This window comes from Aplysia californica, unplaced genomic scaffold, assembly GCF_000002075.1.
Source record: "Aplysia californica isolate F4 #8 unplaced genomic scaffold, AplCal3.0 scaffold00087, whole genome shotgun sequence".
Lineage (NCBI taxonomy): Eukaryota > Metazoa > Mollusca > Gastropoda > Aplysiida > Aplysiidae > Aplysia > Aplysia californica.
The window spans coordinates 299,854-319,770 of record NW_004797357.1 but is presented as its reverse complement, the minus strand read 5'-3'; the positions used below and the strand labels follow the sequence as shown (position 1 = coordinate 319,770).

Genomic DNA, 19,917 nt, shown 5'->3' with positions numbered 1-19,917 from the left:
GTATGTGTGTGTTGCTGAGGCTGTGGCTTTGGCTGTCTGAGTGAGTGTAGGCTTAGTAGGTGTATGTTGTGGTTCTGGCGTACGATCACCTGTCGCGATGCATTTTTTCTCATCTTTAATTATTTCCGAAGTTCCTGTTGGACAAGCTTACTTTCCCAAAATGAGACGCCCGTCCCCACAAATCAAGTGCAATTTCTATTCTAAATTACAAAATAAATTGCTGCCATGATGTCATGGGCGAGGTGACAAATAAAAAAATATTTAATGGCATTTTACAAGCGCCACGAGGCCCCTCTAAGAACAATTTTTAAAATGATTTACCATTCACTCAAAATGCTAATTTAGATTCAGCATTATGGAAAACTCGACAAAATAATTGTGAGACAATTTCGTATACTGCATGGTACAGAATATGAAACAATGGTCATCTTATCCTACTTAAAAATTTAATAATGATTGTTTTATTACGCTTTGGCTTCATGGTTTCTGCATGTTTGCAGAAAGATAGAAAGAGGAACCTTAATTGGCCATAATTTGCTGTGACGTAATGTTTAGACTATTAATATTAGCCTAGAACACCAATGCTCTAGAATCCCCACGTTTGCAAGATATTCGCCTTTTTTTAAATTGAGTCGGCCAACCCTTCAACTGAGGCATGCGCTCCTCCTTTGGAATATTACACCTGTGGCTTGGGAAATATAGGTTTGATAATCAGATAGCAACGACTCTCTAATTAAATTGATTTCGAAGGTACAAAAATATCAGGCACAACAACAACAACAACAACAACAACAACAACAGCAGCAGCAGCAGCAGCAGCAGCAACAACAACAACAACAACAACTCAAGGGAGGCGGTGGCCCTGATGAAGAGCACGCTCTTCGGGGCTCCAAACATTTCGAACAGATAGGCTACCACACACACAACAACAACAACAGCTGCGCCAGGGCAGTTATTCCCTGGAAACAAAAGGAGACTGGACTTCCTCACACGTTTAGGGGGTGGTGGTGGTAACCCTAACGAGGAGCTTTCTCGTGGTCGCAGTGAAGGCACATCTGAGACATTACGCACTCCGTTGCCCCCCTAAATCGGGAGGTCACACACACACACACACACACACACACACACACACACACACACACACACACATACACACACACATACACACGCACGCACTCACGCACCCACGCACCCGCATAAACACACACACGCAAACAACAACAATAAACAAAACCCGTGGGTGCGCTCTCTTGGACACTAATGAAAACCCACATAAATGCATAGACAACATAATATTATTATAATTATACATTACTTTGTAAATTCATAACCATCAAAATTCAAAGGTATAAAAATTGTCTAGATCTATGTCTTTCTCTTTATTCTAGTCTTTTACATAATCTCATAGGAATAAAATGTATTCGTGAGGGTCGCAGCCACTGTGCGCCAGGGTCCGTTTCTTTCCACGCAGAAATCGTGATTGTTACTGATATTGACTGCTTTTGGGGAGATAAGGCCAAATAAATAAGGACCTGCGGCTAAATAAGATAATCATCATCTGCTGCCGTTGAGTGTCGAGGGGAGATGCTGGTTTTGTTTGTTGTTGTTGTTGTTGTTGTTTTTTTGTTTTTTTGGGGGGGGTGTTGTTGTTTTGTGGTTTTTGTTTGGTTTGTTTGTTGTTGTTGGGTTGCTGTTGTTTGTTTTGTTTGTTTGTATGTTGATGTTGTTTTTTGTGTGGGTTATTTTATTTGTTTGTTTTTTGTTGTGTTTTTTTTTGTTTGTTTGTTTTTTTTTTGGGGGGGGGGTGTATGGTAAGCCAACTCTGTAGGTCTTCCAATTGAAATTTCGTTTTTCAGACTTCCCTTGACACTTCCAGTCTGTCTTTTTCGTATCCAACCTCCTGACTTCTTAACAATTAACATTGTATTGTAAGCTCTCGGGTGTGGTTCACAGGGCAATATTCGTAACAGATGGCCAAACAATTTCATTCTTTTTTTTTTATTTGTATGAAATGTATCTAGGTCAGCGTGCCAACATCTGCTCATACATCTCCATTTCTCTGCTTGTCTCTTTTTGTGATCTTAAGGGTTTTGCACGCACATTTCCATCTGGCTTGCAGTAATAATATTGCTTTCACAGGTCTAGGTCTGACATGGACAGCATAATGTTGTCATAAACATTGTAGTGATTTAATAAGCGCTGTCTTTTTGTGTCCACAGAGATGTTTGGATGAGATAGAAGGGGTGCAAGCCGATCAGGGGCGAATGCTGACTTGTTTGACAGGGTAATCAAAGTGAAATGGGACCAGATAGGGCCTGGAGATACCACACTCACACCAGTCACAAGAATCTTAATGGCACTGGAGGCGGCAACTCTGAGTTGTGAATGAAAACAAATCCTGAATTCATGTTGTATGCATATTCAACCGCTAAAATAATCGGAAAAGTATTTCATTAAATATTTATTCTAACTAACCTTAAATTTAACTTTAGATTTGAACACACGAACACCAAGGAAAGAAGCAGAGAAGTCAGTACTACAATGGCATGTTATACCAGACAGCCGAAACGCTTTGGTAGAGCATGCCAATTATTATTATTTTTATTTCGCATGCTGCTTTTGTCTAGCTTTTCATGGCCAGGAGCCGGTGTCATAATCGAGGTCACGATCTGATTATGGGACGTTAAAAAGTCGAGGGAAAAAAAAACAAGCACTCGCAGCAGTCAAGATTTTATTAGGAGTTAGTTCCCCTCTCATCAGGGAGGTAGACTCGACCAGTGTATTAGTTAGCTTACATAATCAGCGCGTGTGGCTGCTTATAACTATGGCTCGAAAGGGGTGAACAGGGTATATATATATATATATATATATATATATATATATATATATATATATATATATATATATATATATATATATATATATATACATATGCGGCAATGAAACAGTTTTAACTGCTATGCATATGTTCCCTTCAACTCTAAGTATAGACTCTTCCAGCCTCACTGTAAGCTTACTTAATCAAAGCTTGTGACTGCTTACGGAGTGGCCCGATAGGGGCGAACAGGATATTTCTGTGGCAATGAAACGGTTTTGAGGGTTAGGCTTAGTTTATTGTTCCTTGGTAATTATGAACGTCTTTTTATATTTAATTTATGAGGTTTACGTCTATGGGTGAATTTGACTGCGACAATGTTTCAAAATTAGGAAGGGAAGCAGTGATTATTTGATTATATAGACGCTTCGCCTCTGATAGCCGATACCCTTAGAGGATTTTTTCCCATTCGGCGTATCTCATTGAAGTTTGTTTTGAGAATTTTTAAGCTATATATATAAAATATACATATCTTAACCTTTTCTCAGGATGACGCATCACAGAACCGCTTGTCTCAAAAAATGCCCATATTATTACACAGTGAAATTTGTACCAGTGAGTGCGGTATTACTCTGATCTTCTGCTCTTTGCCGGTACAGGATGTAGATCAAGTTGGATTCAATTAAACAGGATTTTCTAGTATAATCTCCTTAAATATATTTGCGTGCTGTACCCCTCTTAGCCAGGGCTAGTCTTGGCTGACAGAATATAAGCAGCCCGCCTCCTAATATAATCCAGATTGAGTTTGTTGGGTCGGGGGATTAAAACAGTTCCAATCTATCTTCATAATCACTGAGTACGTGTAGCAAAATCATCATTCCTAATTTTACTCTGAGATGTCAAAACTGTTTGCACATTCTACTTTGACTTTGTTAAAAAGTCAAATACATGTACAATAAAAATGATTTGATGGGAACACTTTAATTTTCCACTGTATTTTTGCAAAGACCAAAGGGCTTGCTCCAACTAACTTCATTTAACTGCGCTTTCAAAACAAAATAAATGTATTTTGCGTTTTCCAAATTTAACACGCATAAAATATATTGTTTACGTTTATAGCCCCACGCTTCGGGTTTATTAAAGTATTGTAATTTATTAATCTCCCTGTCCAACATGAAATTCTTACGGCTGGACCGTTGTGTGACAGAAAGTTCGTCTTACGTATGTTGTTAGCCACACTATAGGATGACTTATGAAACCATTACGAATCTGCAGATCTCTCTCTCTCTCTCTCTCTCTCTCTCTCTCTCTCTCTCTCTCTCTCTCTCTCTCCCTCTCTCTTATTTTACTTGGATACTCCTTTGTGTTTGCTTTGGAAGCGGGCTAGGCATATTTCACAACTAGTCTCGTTATCACACGTTCGCCCTTCACCCTTTACTTTTAGCCTTGGTGTCAACAGGACCAGGCACGGGGCTCTCAGTCTGTAAATCTTCTACGCCCCTTGTTGACAAGTTTTAGATCAGTGGATCCCTAACTGGGGTGTATGAACCCCAGGGGAGGAGTGTGAGTCCACTCCAATGTGCTATTTTGACTATTCCTGTCAGAGGCTCCCGGGGCTTTTCAACGTGCTACATTACAACACGGCATATAAAATAAACTAAAATCACCCATCGAAATTTGTGTTTAAGAAAACTTCAAAATTGCCATATTTCTAAAGGGTTGTTCTAGACGTGGTCAATGAAGACACTGAGAGCCAACAAAGCAAAAGGAGTGATTGTTTGTCGGGTGATCTGGGTCTGGTTGGCTCCTTGGTCTCCTTCTTCCCTGTCAAACCTTTGTCGTCTTTATTTTTCATTCTTATTTCCTACAAGTAAAATACTATCTTATAGAACCCGTGATCTTCGACATTCATACATTTTTTATTTTTTATTTATTTATTTTTTTGTGGGAAAAGGCTGTAAATTTCTTACTAAAACAAAGAAAGAAAATAACTGCTTAGAGTAGTGCGCACGGTGAACACTGCAGAACGTATGTTCCTTATCACATTCGTATGTATTGTTGTTATCATCGTCATAGAAACTTAGGCCTTCAGTGGCTCATTGTTTTCAAAGTTAACAACGAAAAAAATAATTTTCTGTACCATAGCCCACAGCAACATGCAACAAAACTATAGAAAGTCTCCATGACACCACCTTTTGCTTACTACAAGAATATTCGATTCTTCATGACTCTTTTTCAGAGAGTAAACAGCATTTATTGTTCTCATTTTCAGTTCTGACGTGTAAATTGCAATTTCACTGTTATGTTTAGGCCATGTATGTCGTGAAAATCTATAATTGCTGACTGGTGTATTCGAGCTTTTTCGAAGAGGGCAGATAAATGATCTTGCATGCAAAGTAAATTACCGTGTATGAAAATAAAGTGCCCTGTAATCTGTTTCAAGTAAATATTTAGAAAATCGATGATGCCGAAAGATAATTATTCCTGAAAAGATTATTCCCAAAGACGTTATACCAAACAGAAAGTAGGTCTAATTATAAGGTCCTTAATTCCTCCAAAAAATACGCGTTTTTGAAACACCAGAACAAATCGTCAACACTGTCGCGTATTCTTATTATCATGGTCATTTAGCATCATCAACAGATTGCAGACTACGTGATAGGGATGATATAAAATTACCTCTACAAGAAATACGTAGGTAAAAGAAAACAATGAACGACTTTAGCCAAGGGTGTAAAGTGTATAATACGATAAACGCGAAATTCTGATGCGCTGCTGTTTTAAAGTTGGTCTTTGTTGAAAAGAAATCATAAAAACTTCCGACTTCCGGCCATCTTTTACTTTCGTTTCCCCAGAACAAGCGCATGGTAGAATGTTTACGAACAAGTCAAGAAGTGAACAAGTGAAGTCTCTCTTGTTTCTTGGTGGATGGGTTGCCTTTTGTTTTGAAAATAAAAAAGTATAAAGTACCTAAGGTTTTCAGCCAGCACTTCTGTAGTCTTAGCTGTATTTTCACTCTCTTTTCAGAGTGGTTAAAGTTTACACAGTGACGCTAGTAGGCTAGATCTAGATCTAGATCTAGAATACTAATCTAGATCTAGTCTCTAGATAATAGATCTAGAGTAGAGATCTAAATATCTAGATAGTAGATCATGTGCATGCTTCATCACTAGATCTAGAATCTAGATCTAGATCTACATAAAAAGGCCACCTCTATTCTCACCCGGAGTGAGAATAGTGCAGGCGAGTCTTGTGGCTATTCTCACCCGGTGCGCGTTCACCCTAAACCATAGAATTCTACACTGTGAGGAAAAATTGTAGAATTCTGTGCCGTGAACAAACGTTCCATTACAACTGTAGCCTACTAAAAGCGTACAATTTTGTCTGTGGGCAGTGGAGAAAGAGAGAGAGGAGTAGCGCGAGAATTTGCGGGCAAAACAAAATGGCGACCCGCGTAGTTCGGCTCGATTCGAAAAGTTAAATAGCCGTAGCATCTTTGTAGACAACCAAATTAATTTACTTTTGTGTTTTAACATCATTTTTTAACTTTGTTTTGGTCAATTTGATCGTCCACACCGATAGACAGTATTCAGAAAGAGACAGGAGAGAAAGAAGAGGGGAGGAGTTGATCTTGCGAGAACTTCCGGGCGGGTGAGAATAGCCACTTTCACATAAAAAACTAAAAGCAACAAGATATAATTATGGGGAGAATTTGGGTGCTTTTTCGGTAGTTCCCACCCCCCTTATTTGACCTACATCTAGATCTAGATCTAGATCTCTAGATCTGTACGTTTGATTCGCGGTGAGCTAAGACTAAGATATCAAACCTTAAAACATTAAATTATGGTAAAATTCAGGGGGGCATGCCCCCCTGAAACCCCCCTTCCTATTTTTATTAGGTCAGGGGGGCAAGCCCCCCTGAAACCCCCCTACTCTTGGGGCCAAAACCCGTGAATAACAATTGCGGGGTGGGAACTACCGAAAAAGCGCCAGAATTTGTTGGTCAGTCGAGAAGAGGACAACAACAACAACAAAAAACCACAAGAAAAAAAAAAACGGTCCAGGACCGGGATCGAACCCACGCTATAAAAATAATGGTATGACTTCAAGCGCAGACGCGCTGTCACTTCGGCCATCAGAAATTCCTATAACGATGTGCAGATTAAGCTTGATATTTGCGACACGGCGTTTTATTTAGCACTGGCGCTAATCGCAACGCAGTGTTTTATTTAGCACTGGCGCTAATCGCAACGCGGCGTTGCAAATATAAGCACTTCCGAAAAGAAATCATTGTAACGGATTCACTGTCAAAATTTGCAGTAGGCCTACGTACAGGGATTGCAGCTTATTGAGTGATCCTGTGTCTCTTCTTGAACCTGTCCAACTATCCCGTGTTGCATGTTAAATCAGGAACAAGGCCAAGTTTCTTTGTGATTTTATGTACATTTGTATTCAGGATGGGACCAGAAATGGAAAGAAGCATGGCATGTGCATATATATATATGTACTCTATATTCTCAAATTTGGCAAGGCGCACTCACTTTCATTTTGGTTCATATCCAATGCTGGCGTTTTCAATTTTTTTATCTTGGGTTTTCAGAATTGTGGAAAGCATTGATTTGAGGATACAAAACTACTTATTCAGTCTTAAAGCATGAATTCTTTTCAACCTCTTTAAAGAATGCCATTGCTATCTTAAAATACCGTCAGGCACAGGTAACACAAACACAGACAGCTTGTACAAATTTTATAGTGCAGCCTCTCAATAACGACATCATTGGCGTCGGTGGCCTAGTGGTTAGTCTCTCGGACTCGCAACCGTAAGGTCGTGGGTTAGAATCCCGTCGGGGGCCCGACGTTGTGTCCTTGGGAAAGGCACTTTACACGAATTTTCCTCACTTCACCCAGGTGGGAATGGGTACCCGGCTATAGACAGCGAAAGATCTTGTCAGTTTGTTAGAGTTTCAGCGCTTAATCAGCTGCTTGCACTGTATGCTTCCCGGGAAGCTGAGAATGTTTCGGAGTGTTCTATGGTCTGCTGGGGTAATAATATAGTGTAAAGCGCATAGAGCCTGCAGTTGAGCGGGGATATGCGCTATACAAATGCTATTTATTATTATTATTATTACCAAAACTATTACTAATGATATGAAAGAAAAAAATGGGGACCTGGGCACCATGTTGCTATACAGAGGATGTAATTATATCGAAGGTCGTTACAGAGGGGCTGCACTGTACAATTTGCCAGTTTCCAAATGATGTCTCATTAATTTCTCGACGTCAGTTAACCTGAATTATGATGTGCCAAACACATTTCGCACTCTGCGAAATGCTTGAGTTATAATCTGTGCCTGACTTTATTTTTGTTTGATGCGATCCAGTTATTTTATTCTTATTGAGGTGGCACCCTAAAATACCTTAAGCACAATTCAATAATACCGTAGTAATACATGTATTGTTAACTTCATGGATGTATTTTTTAAATTGTGTGCGTGCCTGAGAGGAGGAGGGTTGAACTAAAGGATTGTCCTGTCTACTTTCACAGATTTTTCAGAGATGCTTCTTCCTCTAGACTTCAATTCAAGTAAAACTACCACAATGGCGAAGAAAACCATCTCAGAATAGTGATTATGTCAAGTTTTGAAACTGTCATAGTTTAGATACCAAAGAGAACAGGAAAAGAAACAGAGACAGAATTTAAGAGTGTCAGTCTAGACATGCCGTCTGAAAAGAAAGAAAAGAAGGAGAAAAAGAGAGGAAAACATGGAAGGGAGTCTGAAGAGTCTGTTAGTCAGGGAAGTGTTGAAACATCTGCCAGAAGAGACAGTTCCAAGGAAAAACTCAAGAAAAAGAAAAAGCTGGAAAAAGTAGAAACTGATCTAACAGCCGATGTGTCACATAAAGAAGTAGAAGAAAGCAGTGAAAGTGTTCAGAAAACCAAGAAAAAAAGCAAATGTGAGACATCCGTCCTTGTCGATGAAGTGGAGACAGAGAAAGTGGTCGAAAAGGGAAAGAAGAAAAAGAAGGAGAAAGCGAATAAACCTGACCAGGAACTTGATGCTTCTATGAACGATATAGAGCTCTCTGGTACAATCAGTGGTACCGGTAGTCAGAAAAAGAAAAGAAAACATAAAGAGGAGGATGGGGACATATGCCAACAAGATAAAGATAGTGCAGAGTCTGACAGCACTGGCTTAGATACAGCTTCTCAGAAGAAGAAAAAGAAAGACAAACAGAAAGAAAGGCATAGAAAAGAATCTAACACGTCTTTGGACCAGATCACAGATGTCCCCGTCTCGGACATACCAAGAGAAAAACACAAGAAAAAGAAAAAAGACATTGATGCAGATGTCAGTACATCGCATGAACAAGTAGAAAATAGCAGTGCAACAGTTGAGAAAGTTAAGAGAAAACGAAAGCATGAAGCATCAAAAGATGCCAATAATATTGAAAATGATGAGTCTGGTAGTACTAGTATTAAAAACTTGGCCTCAGATTTAACACCTAAAAAGGTAAAGAAGGAAAAACAGAAAGTGGATGATGAGTCGTCTCTTGGCGTTGTTGACCAGAGCATTTTACAGCAAGCAGGCACTAACCTAGGACTGCCAGTTGAAGAGGAAAATATTCCCTCTGAGGAAAAGCCGAAAAAGAAAAAAAAGGAAAAGAAAGAGAAATCAAGCCAAGAGAACAGTGAAAGTGAAGCGCAGCCTGAAGGGACCAGATGGAGTCGTTGTGTTGACTACTTGAGACTGTGGGCCACAGATCGGGCCAGCTGGAGGTTCAAGAAGGCGTCCCAGGTCCAGCTACTGCAGATTATGTACAACAAATCTCAGGTACTTTTGTCCTTTTGTGCTCAGTTGTCTTACACAGGTTCTTTACATTGTCAGAGATAAACATAAATGTTGGTAGGGTGAGGGGGGGGGGGGGGGTGCTTTGGCCACTATATGTTGCCCCCTTAAATGAGATCAGGCAACTCCGAAATATTGAGTCAACCTGGGATGTAAACCGTAAACTATTTTAATGTAGATATACATACATATGTACATTGTAAAACTCACAGGATCAGAGAATTTTTTTCATGTGAAGCAGTGTTAATGAAAAGACCAAAAAAGGCAAGGCGTCCCCTATTTCACTTAATTGGCTTGATATTATTAATGCATGAAGAGCTGCCAACCTTTGGAAAATAAGGAAACCTTATTTTCATCTTCAAATAGAGGCCTTGATGACACAGAATGAGGTTCAAGTTCAAGGGAGGTAGTAGCTGCTTTCTTGATGGGTTTTCACACTACTATTCACTTTCAGAATAAAAATAAAGTAACAAAACATGGAATTTATAAATCACACCTGCACACTATAAAGATAATCCAAAAGTTAAAGAACGGGACATTCCCTTTGAATTAGGGACAGATGGTAGCTTTCCAGTGCCTCTTCTCCCTGTCAAGAGAAATAATACCACTCTCTCGCCACCCGCTGCACACAGGGAGTAGGGAAGAAACTCAGTTCAGGGGGAGGGGGGATCTTACCCATTTAACAGGTGTTAGTGACATGCATTGATAAAGGTGGACAGTTGTGAGCTAAAAAAATAGAAAGGTAGAGTCAGCAGGGAAGAATGATGAAACTGCCCAATTTAATTTGTGGTAACCAGATCTGTTGTAATTTTGGATTGTAGTAAGGAAATTTGAGAAATGTATTGAATAAAGAGTGGGAAAATGGGAATGTTAAATCCTTTTGTTAACTCGCCCAAAATAATCAAGGAACAGCTTGTGATTTCACCTGTCAAATTTAAACTTCAATATCTCACAAACTCGTTAAGATCAGTCAACCAGACTTGGCCCACGCACTGTCGACTAGACACAGTTTGCCTGTACAGCAAATTTGCCCGCACCAGCTTCACAGTGACAGCGCAGGGCATTCTGAAACACAGTCGAAAATCATGAAAAATGGACTAAATTTCTTTGCTTCAGCAACATTGGCATAGGGACTGTTAGCTAAAACTAAGCTTAGCACGTGCTAAACAGATGTCTTAGCTGTGATTATAACTCCCTTACAACCCTTTATAAGGCAGCAATTTTCAGCCACGTTTCATTACAACACGATGGTCCAACGACGCTCGCTGCCTGACGTCGACAGAGGACGAGTCCTTGCCTGGGTCCAAGATGGCTCCACGTTCCCAGTTGTTGCACATCGACTTGAGGTGTCCCCATCAGTCATATGGAGGCTGCAAGAACGATGACGAGCGACCGGAAGGGTCCAGGACAGGCCTCAACCAGGGTGCCATGTTTGATCAACGACAACATTGACCTGTTCATCGCCAGACAGGCCGTGACGTCACGAACCACTACTGCAAACGGCACCGGGGACCAACTATGGGTGACAGCCAATGTCCACGAGAGCGAGGAGACGGTAAGGAACTGTATCCGTAGAGCCAAGTTCGCTTCTCGTGTCCTTGCCAGGCACCCAAGGCACACGCTGCCCCACACAGCAGCTGGTCGGGCGTGATCTGTTCGCCATTCACAGTGGACACAATGTCAGTGGGACCAGGTAGTCTTCTCGGACGAATCCAGATTCAACCTGCTGCACCCAGACAGGCGAGCCCACGTCTGGAGGCGCCGAGGAGAGCTGTTTCACCCTGAGTGCATCCAGCAGGTGGCGCCCTACGGTGGAGGGCCCGTTCTGGTGTGGGGAGGCTTCTCAGCTCACCACAAGACCCATTGTGCCATATACAGGGCTATTTGACCGCGGCAAAGTACAGGAAGGAAATCGTGCGTCCCCCTTGCTGTTTCTCTCCTGCAACAGATTGGACCCCAGGCTGTACTGCAGGACGACAACGCCACGCCACATCGCGCACGCATCGTTGGGGACTTCCTGCTGCAGCGAGCTATCACCCGCATTTACTGACCAGCTTGTAGTCCGGATTTGAACCCAATAGAGAACATTTGGGATCCCATTGACCGGTGGATAAGAGACAACCACCCTCCTGCACAAAACCTTAAGCAACTCTTGGCTACCTCGTCCAAGAGGGGCAGAACCTACTGCAACAAGTCCTCTGAAGGCATGTCCTGTCCATACGTCGATGCTGTGCCGAGTGTTTGATCAAACGGGGTGGTTACACCCACTATTGACTATGTTCTTGAAGAACTATGGCTGTTCAGACTTTTGAAATCCGACCAGTGTGACTCGTTTTACATGAACTTCTCGTTTTTGTTGAAATCTGAAATTGTACACACTTAATCTAAAGAGTCGAAAGCAACTTTTTGGACAAAATGAATAAATTTGGTTAAACTGTTCTTCGGTTATCTTTCTTTGAATTTTTGTTCCTTGACTTTTTTGTGCGAGTTTATTAACAGAAATTTCATGGTAAACAACTTTGTGGAAACAAAGACCATTTTATTATTACAATTAGGTTTTTTTCTTTCCAAAGAACAAAACTGCACAGGTGAATGTGATGTTAGGGTTAATCTCTTTTCCATTGTTCTAAAAAAGTGTGAATGCAGTTCCCATCCACTTGGCTTGAGCCTTTCAGAGATGGAATTTGATATTGTGAATCCCACCCCTTGAATTCAATTACCATTACCTTTTGAATCATTAATTGGAGTGTTCAAGCCATACCATACTAATCTTCATGTGTTGTCCTAATCTGTTCTTGGTAAAATGTACAATGTTACAATGTGGCTATTGCCCTGAAGTTTTTTTGATTGAATGGTTTCTTCAGTGGCTGATAAAATTATATTTCGGAAGGGGGGTGGGGGATGGTTTGACTTACCCTTTCTTGTACAGGGTGATTTCTTGATGTGTGTTTTCTCATATGTTTGTATCGCAACAGATGTCAGACGAGGACTTTGTCGTGATGCTGCAGTACTTAGAGGAGATTAGGGGCAAAGGTAGAGACAAGACGCGTGAAGATGCTGAGAAATTGCTACAGGATGGTACAGATGCACAAGGTGAGTGTTTTGGGAATTTTTTGTGTCCTGTATTACAAGTACCAAAGATTGTATTGTACTTTTGGAAGGTTTCAAGCTTTTTGTAATGGGGATATAAGTGAATTTGTTTTAATAAGTTAATTAAGTCTGCTCGTGGTTTTACAAGGCTCATTTCTTTCATGAATTTTCTATCCTCGTTATAGTTAAACAGTGTAGGTTAGTATCGAGAATGAATACTAATAGTAGCATGTACATCATCGTCTCTGAACCATTTTGTCCAAAGTGCCTCTTTACTTTAGTACACTTTGGACAAAATAGTTCTAAGGCTTTTTGGTTTTTAAAAAGATGAGTAGTTCGAATCGCTGACAGATGTCCTTGCAGAAATTTTGGAATGGCATGCTTGTGGAAAATTTCACTTTTTTAAAGTTTCTTCTCATCTACCACTTTCAGAAACTGCAATATGAGCTGCAGACTATAAACATTGTGCTTTCTCTTTGACATTGTCAGCTTGCTTAATCTGCCAGTTGCCTGATTAATCTGCCTGTCGCACGGAACAGACAAAAGAGTAAACAGAGAAGTGAGAAGAAAGCAAACCCAGTGCCAGTGATATCAAGAAATACACTACATGTCATCACATGCTCATATGTGAACTAGCTGTGCATAGACAATAGCCTGTGACTAACTGAAGGTCACATGACAGACAAGCCTTCGCATTCCTTGCTTCACTAGGCCTATATATCCAGTGTCTAGGTCTGTTGCTGTGTGTGATAACATATAAAATAGGTAAACAGTACATTGACAATGCCTCTCTGTGGCCCGCAATCAACACACGTGCGTTCTCCTGTCTTTCTTTTGCTTCACTATCTTGAAATGCATAAGACTTGATTGTCTCTGTTACTTGAGGGTTGTTAGTGAAGAATAAGACAACATAATCTTCAAAATTCTTTTGGCTGAGAAATATGAGCATTTTGGCTTTTTGGTAGATTTATTGCGAAGACGAAGAAATATATCAGAGATTTTATTTTCTTTTGGTTTTCCAGGTTTTTTTTATTAACCCGGTTTCATGTAGGCGGACTCCAGGGTATTTATTTAACAAAATACTGCTACTGATGATGACAGATTACACATCTTGTGACATCCAGCAATGCAAAATTTGTCCACCAATATTGCATTTTTCTGCTTGAGATGGATGTGATTTGGAATCAAAATGAAACCTTGTAGCTATCAGTACCCAGTGGTGTATTGCTCATCATTCTATTTAGTGTGTTTTTGAAAACGAATGTGTAAGCATTGCAAGGAACAGTATTTTGATAGATAAGACAACTGCTATTAATTAAACTGATTCAAGTCTTTTTCTTTAATAACCTCTGTTTTTATTTGGATTTTCAGTGTTTTCCTTTTCTTTTTTGAACGATTGACTTTATAACTTAGTACTTACCTCTTGTAACAACATCGTTGGGACCTGAAAAAAATGTCGCTATAGAAAGTTGTCGTTATAGTAGAGAGGCAACCAAAAATATTACTAATGAAATATATCGGAAAATTGGGACTGGGGCACCATGTCGCTTTACAGAAGATGCCGTTATATTGAAGGTCGTTACAGAGAGGCTGCACTGTATTAAAAAGTGCATCATGTATATTTAGATATGCTATTAAAAGCATTTTATGTAAATCGTTATACCATGTTGTGTGATGTGTCAAATTCATCAAGTACATGATGTCTTAAGTGCTGAGCTAGAATTGTATCAGTCTGATTATGATGTGCATCTTTAATGGTAAGAGACTTTGTCACTGATATCTGCATGATGGCAAGAGGAGCCAACAGTACTGTGTATGTTATATATAGCTTCAAAGTTGATAATTCATACCAAAGGTTTTTACATTGGGGTTGGGGGTTTTTTTTCATTTTTTGGGGTGGGAACTGGAACTTTACTTTGCTATGTATTATTTGAGAAATAATTTCTGTAATGTCTAGTGCTGAAGAAATGCATTTAATATACTAGCCTAGAACATATCATAATGTGTCATTGGCTATGTTTTTCGCAGGATGGCCATAGTGACCAGCATTATTTTGTAACTGATAGTGCTTCATACAGTACAAAGTTATTGTTCTTGTTGATCCGGCTCGATCGTGACATTGATGAATGACCAATTCAGCCTCTTACGTAAGATTACATATGGGCCTACTGTTGAGAGCGGTGTTAAGCCCACATATCATACTATGAATGGCGCTGTTTCAAACTATTTGCGTGGGTGGTTGACCAGTGCTCTGGTGTGGTTTGCCCCTTCTTTCCTATCAAACATCTATTGTCCTGATCTTTCCTCCTTATTTTTTTTTTGTTACTCTCTCATAACACCTCTAATATTGGGCACTTATATGACCTAATTGTGTTGCAAATTGCCGTAAAAGGCTTACAAAAACAAACTTTTTTACTAAGGCTGTGAATGTACTGTGAATAGGGAAATGATGACTTTGACACTCCACCTCTTAAATAACATTATGCTGCTGAGAAGGCCGTTAAGTACACCCTGTACTTTGAATCACACAGTTTCAAACTATTTACTTAGGTTGTTGTGAATACTGCTGCGAATAGCGAAATGATGACATGGACATTCCAAAGCGTTGTCGTTCGTTCCTTGGCCATTATGAAAGGGTCTCCGCGTTGGCCATCCTACAAATGCCTGTCTGATCGTACGAGTCCAATCTGATGGACTGGTCACCTGTTGCAATGTGGCAGACCACAGGAGTGATTGTGACACCTAGGTGATATCGGTGCTTTGTCACTGGCGCGACCTCGGTATTAGTGGCGAGTCGATTGTTGAGTACTTCTAGGCGACAGTAATGTGCCTTCCTCCTGTGAAGTGTGTTGCGGAGTGTGGAGTGTAATTATAGTTTTCGCGCATGTGTGTGTTCTTGTGTGTTGTCTCATAATAAGTTATTGTCTGTGTTGAGCTGCATATGGTCTTTTGGAGTGGGGAGAAAAATACTTTCTGTCATATCTAGTGCTTAAGGAATGCAGTATATTTAAGATACTAGCCTAGAACACATCATAATGTGTCATTGGCTATGTTTTCCGCAGGATGGCCATAGTGATCAGGTCAGCATTGTTTTGCACGTAACTGATAGTGCTTCATACTTTACAAAGTTATTGTTCTTGCTGATCCTGAAATCAATGTTCTGAAAATGAATGTGTAGAGCCCTCGAAGCGCAGTTAACAGACTACCTCGTTGCTGACCAAAAATTGTCCAAATCATGGAAGGCTGCTCCATGTTTCACTCATGCCTCTACAGCATTCTGATCTCGGATTCTCTCTTTATACTCCACAGAAGCGCAAGATGATGATAAAGTTTTGAGAGCGCGACAGATTTTCCAGCTGCTCAGCTAATGATGTGCTCTAACAATCTGGATTATTTGAATAAAATGTTACCTTACCAAAGTCTTTTCTTTCAGTTAGTGTGTACCGGTACTTTGTTAATTTGCCACTTTGTTTTCATTCTTCTAATGTCCTAACCATTGTATAGATATATTTAACATTTTATATTATGCCATCATCTCTAGGGAAAGTGATTGAGGATGGAAAAATGTTATGAAAAAAGAAAGCACCAAGTGTCCATAGAAATCATTCTGACTTTCTGTGCTCTTGATTACATTTTACATTTCAACTGACAGAGATAGCCCAGATCTATGTTATGTCACACTAACGTGAAACTTGTCACATGTTTCGCAGACTTTTTAGGTTTTTACGCCACCACCGTGTGTGAGTAATGGACACTGGTTTTCTTCTTTTAGCTTTATTTTGTGAATTGATTCATTAAACTTGGGCTCCAGATCTGTACCGTATCAGAGACAAGCTACGGTCTTTTTTTCCAGTCCTCAAGTTTTTACGCCCTACTAGACATAAATTAGGTTATTCCAAAGTCTGTGCCATTGGTTCCCTCATCAGAACACTAGTCTCAGAGTCAGAGTAAAACTTTTCTAGCTGCACGGACGATTTTTAAAAATTCCCGTTCAGGTTTTCAACCTGAACTTGAGCCCAATCACACCATACAAAAGTTGATAGGTTACATTAAGGTAAAACAAAATTCCAGTGAGCGCTAAAAAAAAAAAGAAAACAAAAGATTTAATACACTTTACATGTACTGAGAATCTAAGTCTGCAGCCTGAAGGACATGTAAATTTGCCCTCCTGTCATTCCAGAGTGGCAATTCTGTACATGTAGTGAAAATTCTGGTCTTCAAGTTTTTAATGCAGTATTCAAACATCTTGCACCCTGGACGGCACTGAGCTCACATTTCCTAAGAAAAAGAATTTACAACAAAGTGCAAATCTAGAATGATACCCAAGCTCCCCTGTTCACCTCTGTTAATAGTATTGTTATCACCTCTTGCTAGAGCTGATCTATGGTACACATGTGTAGGCTGCAGTCTCCCAAAGGATTTGGGCATACTGAATCTGGAAAAGCATACAACAAATGTTATGACGGAGTTTACTTAAACTTAAACTAAAATATGTGGGACTTCTGGATTTTCTTCAGTTTAGACAGGCTTCTCTAAGAGTAGGAGAAAAATTTGAGGATTTTATTCTCTTTCAGTTTATGTTCAGTTTCAATTTTAGCTGATCCCACTGTATTTTAAAACAAAGTTGACATACCTTGTATAGTTTTCGAGGAGAGAATTGATGAATTATATTTCAGTATTTTTGGAGCATGTAAGCCTACTTAATGTACAGTTTCAAGTTATCAGTGTCGCCGCCACCAACCAAAAGAATAATTATTGGTATTATTTTATTCTCCCTTTCCTGTTCCTGCCTATCAACACAATTATGATCTTTTTTGTGTGGAAACAACTATTTCATCATTCTCAGATAAAAGAGACACTCGAAACAAATTACAGTGGAAACCATATATAACAGGCCCGGTAATAACAGGGATCCAGCAATAACAAGGGTTTTTAAATCCCTTTATTTTTCTACTCTTTGTCTCTATACTCTACTAAAAGTTATCGGCAATAACAGGGCATCATCGGAACCCAATCGGTTATAGCAGGGATAAAGGCTCGTTAACAATGTGTAAAAAGTAAGAGAGAGAAAAACGCAGTGATGGAGCAAGCCCACGCTAGCCATGCCTCTACAAGCACAGGCAGTGGGTGAAGCGAGAGAGGGCTACGGTGTTCTGTAGACTAGGCTTCGATCTAGCCCTAAGCCCTAAGCCTAGCTACATGCACGCATAATGTGTCATGCGCAGGCCTGCCACATGGCCAAAACCTTTGTTCATCAGTACTTGTGGCAAAGGAAACTACCTATGAATAAATGTAATTACAGCTGGATTAGTCCACAAATGTTTCCTTCCCTTGCATTTCTGATTTAACAGTCAGGGATCTGATATAACAGGACTTTTTCTCTGCTCCCACCATCCCTGTTATATCAGGTTTCCTCTGTACTGTGGAATCTTCTTATAACGAGAGGGAGTGGGGTGGTGCGAAATATCCGTTATAGCAGGATTCTCGTTACAAGGGATCCAGTAATAAATTCAAGGGAAATAATAATGTAGGCCTAATCTATGAGTTTGGTATTCAGTTTATTTCCTTTTGTTATCTCCCCTGGTGATGATTATGTTCAACGTAACCTAGGGCTAGATCTGTCCCCGTGGTTTTATGCACCCCGCATAATTTGGCTAAATTTGATCATTTTTTGCATAATTTCTGATTATTTTCCTTTATCATTCTTTGTTAAAATTAACAGAATCGCATAATTTCACATTTTTGGGCTCCGCTTGCATAATTTCAACATTTTTCAAGCATAAAACTATGGGGACAGCTAGATTGGAGTCTGCAGCACATCGCAGCCCTCTCTCGCTTCACCCTCTTCCTGTGCTTGCAGTGGCATGGCTTGCATGGGCTTGCTCCATCTCTCTCTCTCTCTCTCTCTCTCTCTCTCTCTCTCTCTCTCTCTCTCTCTCTCTCTCTCTCTCTCTCTCTCTCTCTCTCTCTCTCTCTCTTACTTTTTACACTTTGTTAACGAGCCTTTGTCCCTGTTTTAACGGATTGGGCTCCGATGTGGCCCTGTTATTGCCGAAAACTTTTAACAGAGACAAAGAGTAGAAAAAAACGGGGATTTAAAAAGTCCCTGTTATTACCGGATCCCCCCTGTTAAGATAAGATAAGATAGTACTTTATTAACCCAGAGGGAAATTTTCCTTGGCTGTACAGGACCGTAAAAGCAGATGCAGGTAAAAAAAGATACATACAAAATTTAAATAATATATATAGGCCTATTACTCTCATTAAAATTCAATATGAAAGGAGAAGTAAAGCTGAAAAAATGTACATTTACATCAAATGCATCATTCAACCACACGCAGGAACCTAAATACTAGACCTTTGGAGTTACATTAATTTGTATTATATACAGATACATACTCTAAGAGCAACACACATCTATGCTCATTCTGACAAAAGCCTTATGCTAGATGGTAAAAAAAACTTCTTTTATATCTTTCTTTCTTTGTTTTTGGATATACATATCTGCCGCTGCGTGATCTTACAATTTGTGAAGAAAAGGGGTGTGATGGGTTGTTTATAATACTTTTTATCTTTTTATACGTTTGGTGTTATACATTTCATCCATTCTATTAAGATCTTATCCAGAGATCTTGCTGGCTTTCATAATGGTTCTGTCAAATTTTTCTTTATCTTTCGCCTTACAATTCCCACCCCAGCAGCAAATACAAAATAATAGCACACTTTCAATCATAAACTAGTCAACAAAAATTAAGGAACATTTGAGAAAAAGTGTATAACTTCGAAAGCAAACTTCAACACGCAATGAAATTTCGTACACATTTTAATCAACATGTGTATAGCAATTCCCAAAAAGGAAAATTAAGTTATTCCATTTTAACTTGCTTGAAAAGTTAATTGAGTTTGGTAGGGGTTAAAATCACAAATCCCAAAAATTGTCAAGCGGTTTCGAAGTTATTTTAACTTCTGACTACAACAAAAACAAAACAGTTCAGATGATTTCAATAATGAGTATGCCCACTGCAATTGTCCTGGCACTCAATACACCGGCTCCTCATCGAGTTCATGAGGTTGGTGAATACTCTCTGAGGCATCCCCTGCCACTCTGCCTACAGCATCTGAAACAGTTGCTGCGTGTCTCCTGGAGGGGTGTGGTTGTCTCTG

The 19,917-nt window shown here is 39.8% G+C and overlaps 1 protein-coding gene across 2 annotated transcripts; it reads left to right on the top strand.

Moving 5' to 3' along the window:
• The first annotated feature begins 5,621 nt into the window (after nt 1-5,621).
• Nucleotides 5,622-16,172, top strand: LOC101857632 (myb-like protein X). Of its 2 annotated transcripts, none has more exons than XM_005094667.3 (4): nt 5,622-5,717; nt 8,361-9,648; nt 12,639-12,756; nt 16,063-16,172. In XM_005094667.3, the coding sequence occupies exons 2-4, from the start codon at nt 8,533-8,535 to the stop codon at nt 16,119-16,121; spliced, it is 1,293 nt and encodes a 430-aa protein (XP_005094724.1). In that variant the 5' UTR covers nt 5,622-5,717; nt 8,361-8,532; the 3' UTR covers nt 16,122-16,172. The 2 variants fall into 2 exon arrangements, with proteins under 2 accessions (XP_005094724.1, XP_005094723.2); XM_005094666.2 differs by having other exon boundaries at nt 5,685-5,774.
• Nucleotides 16,173-19,917: the final 3,745 nt, after the last annotated feature.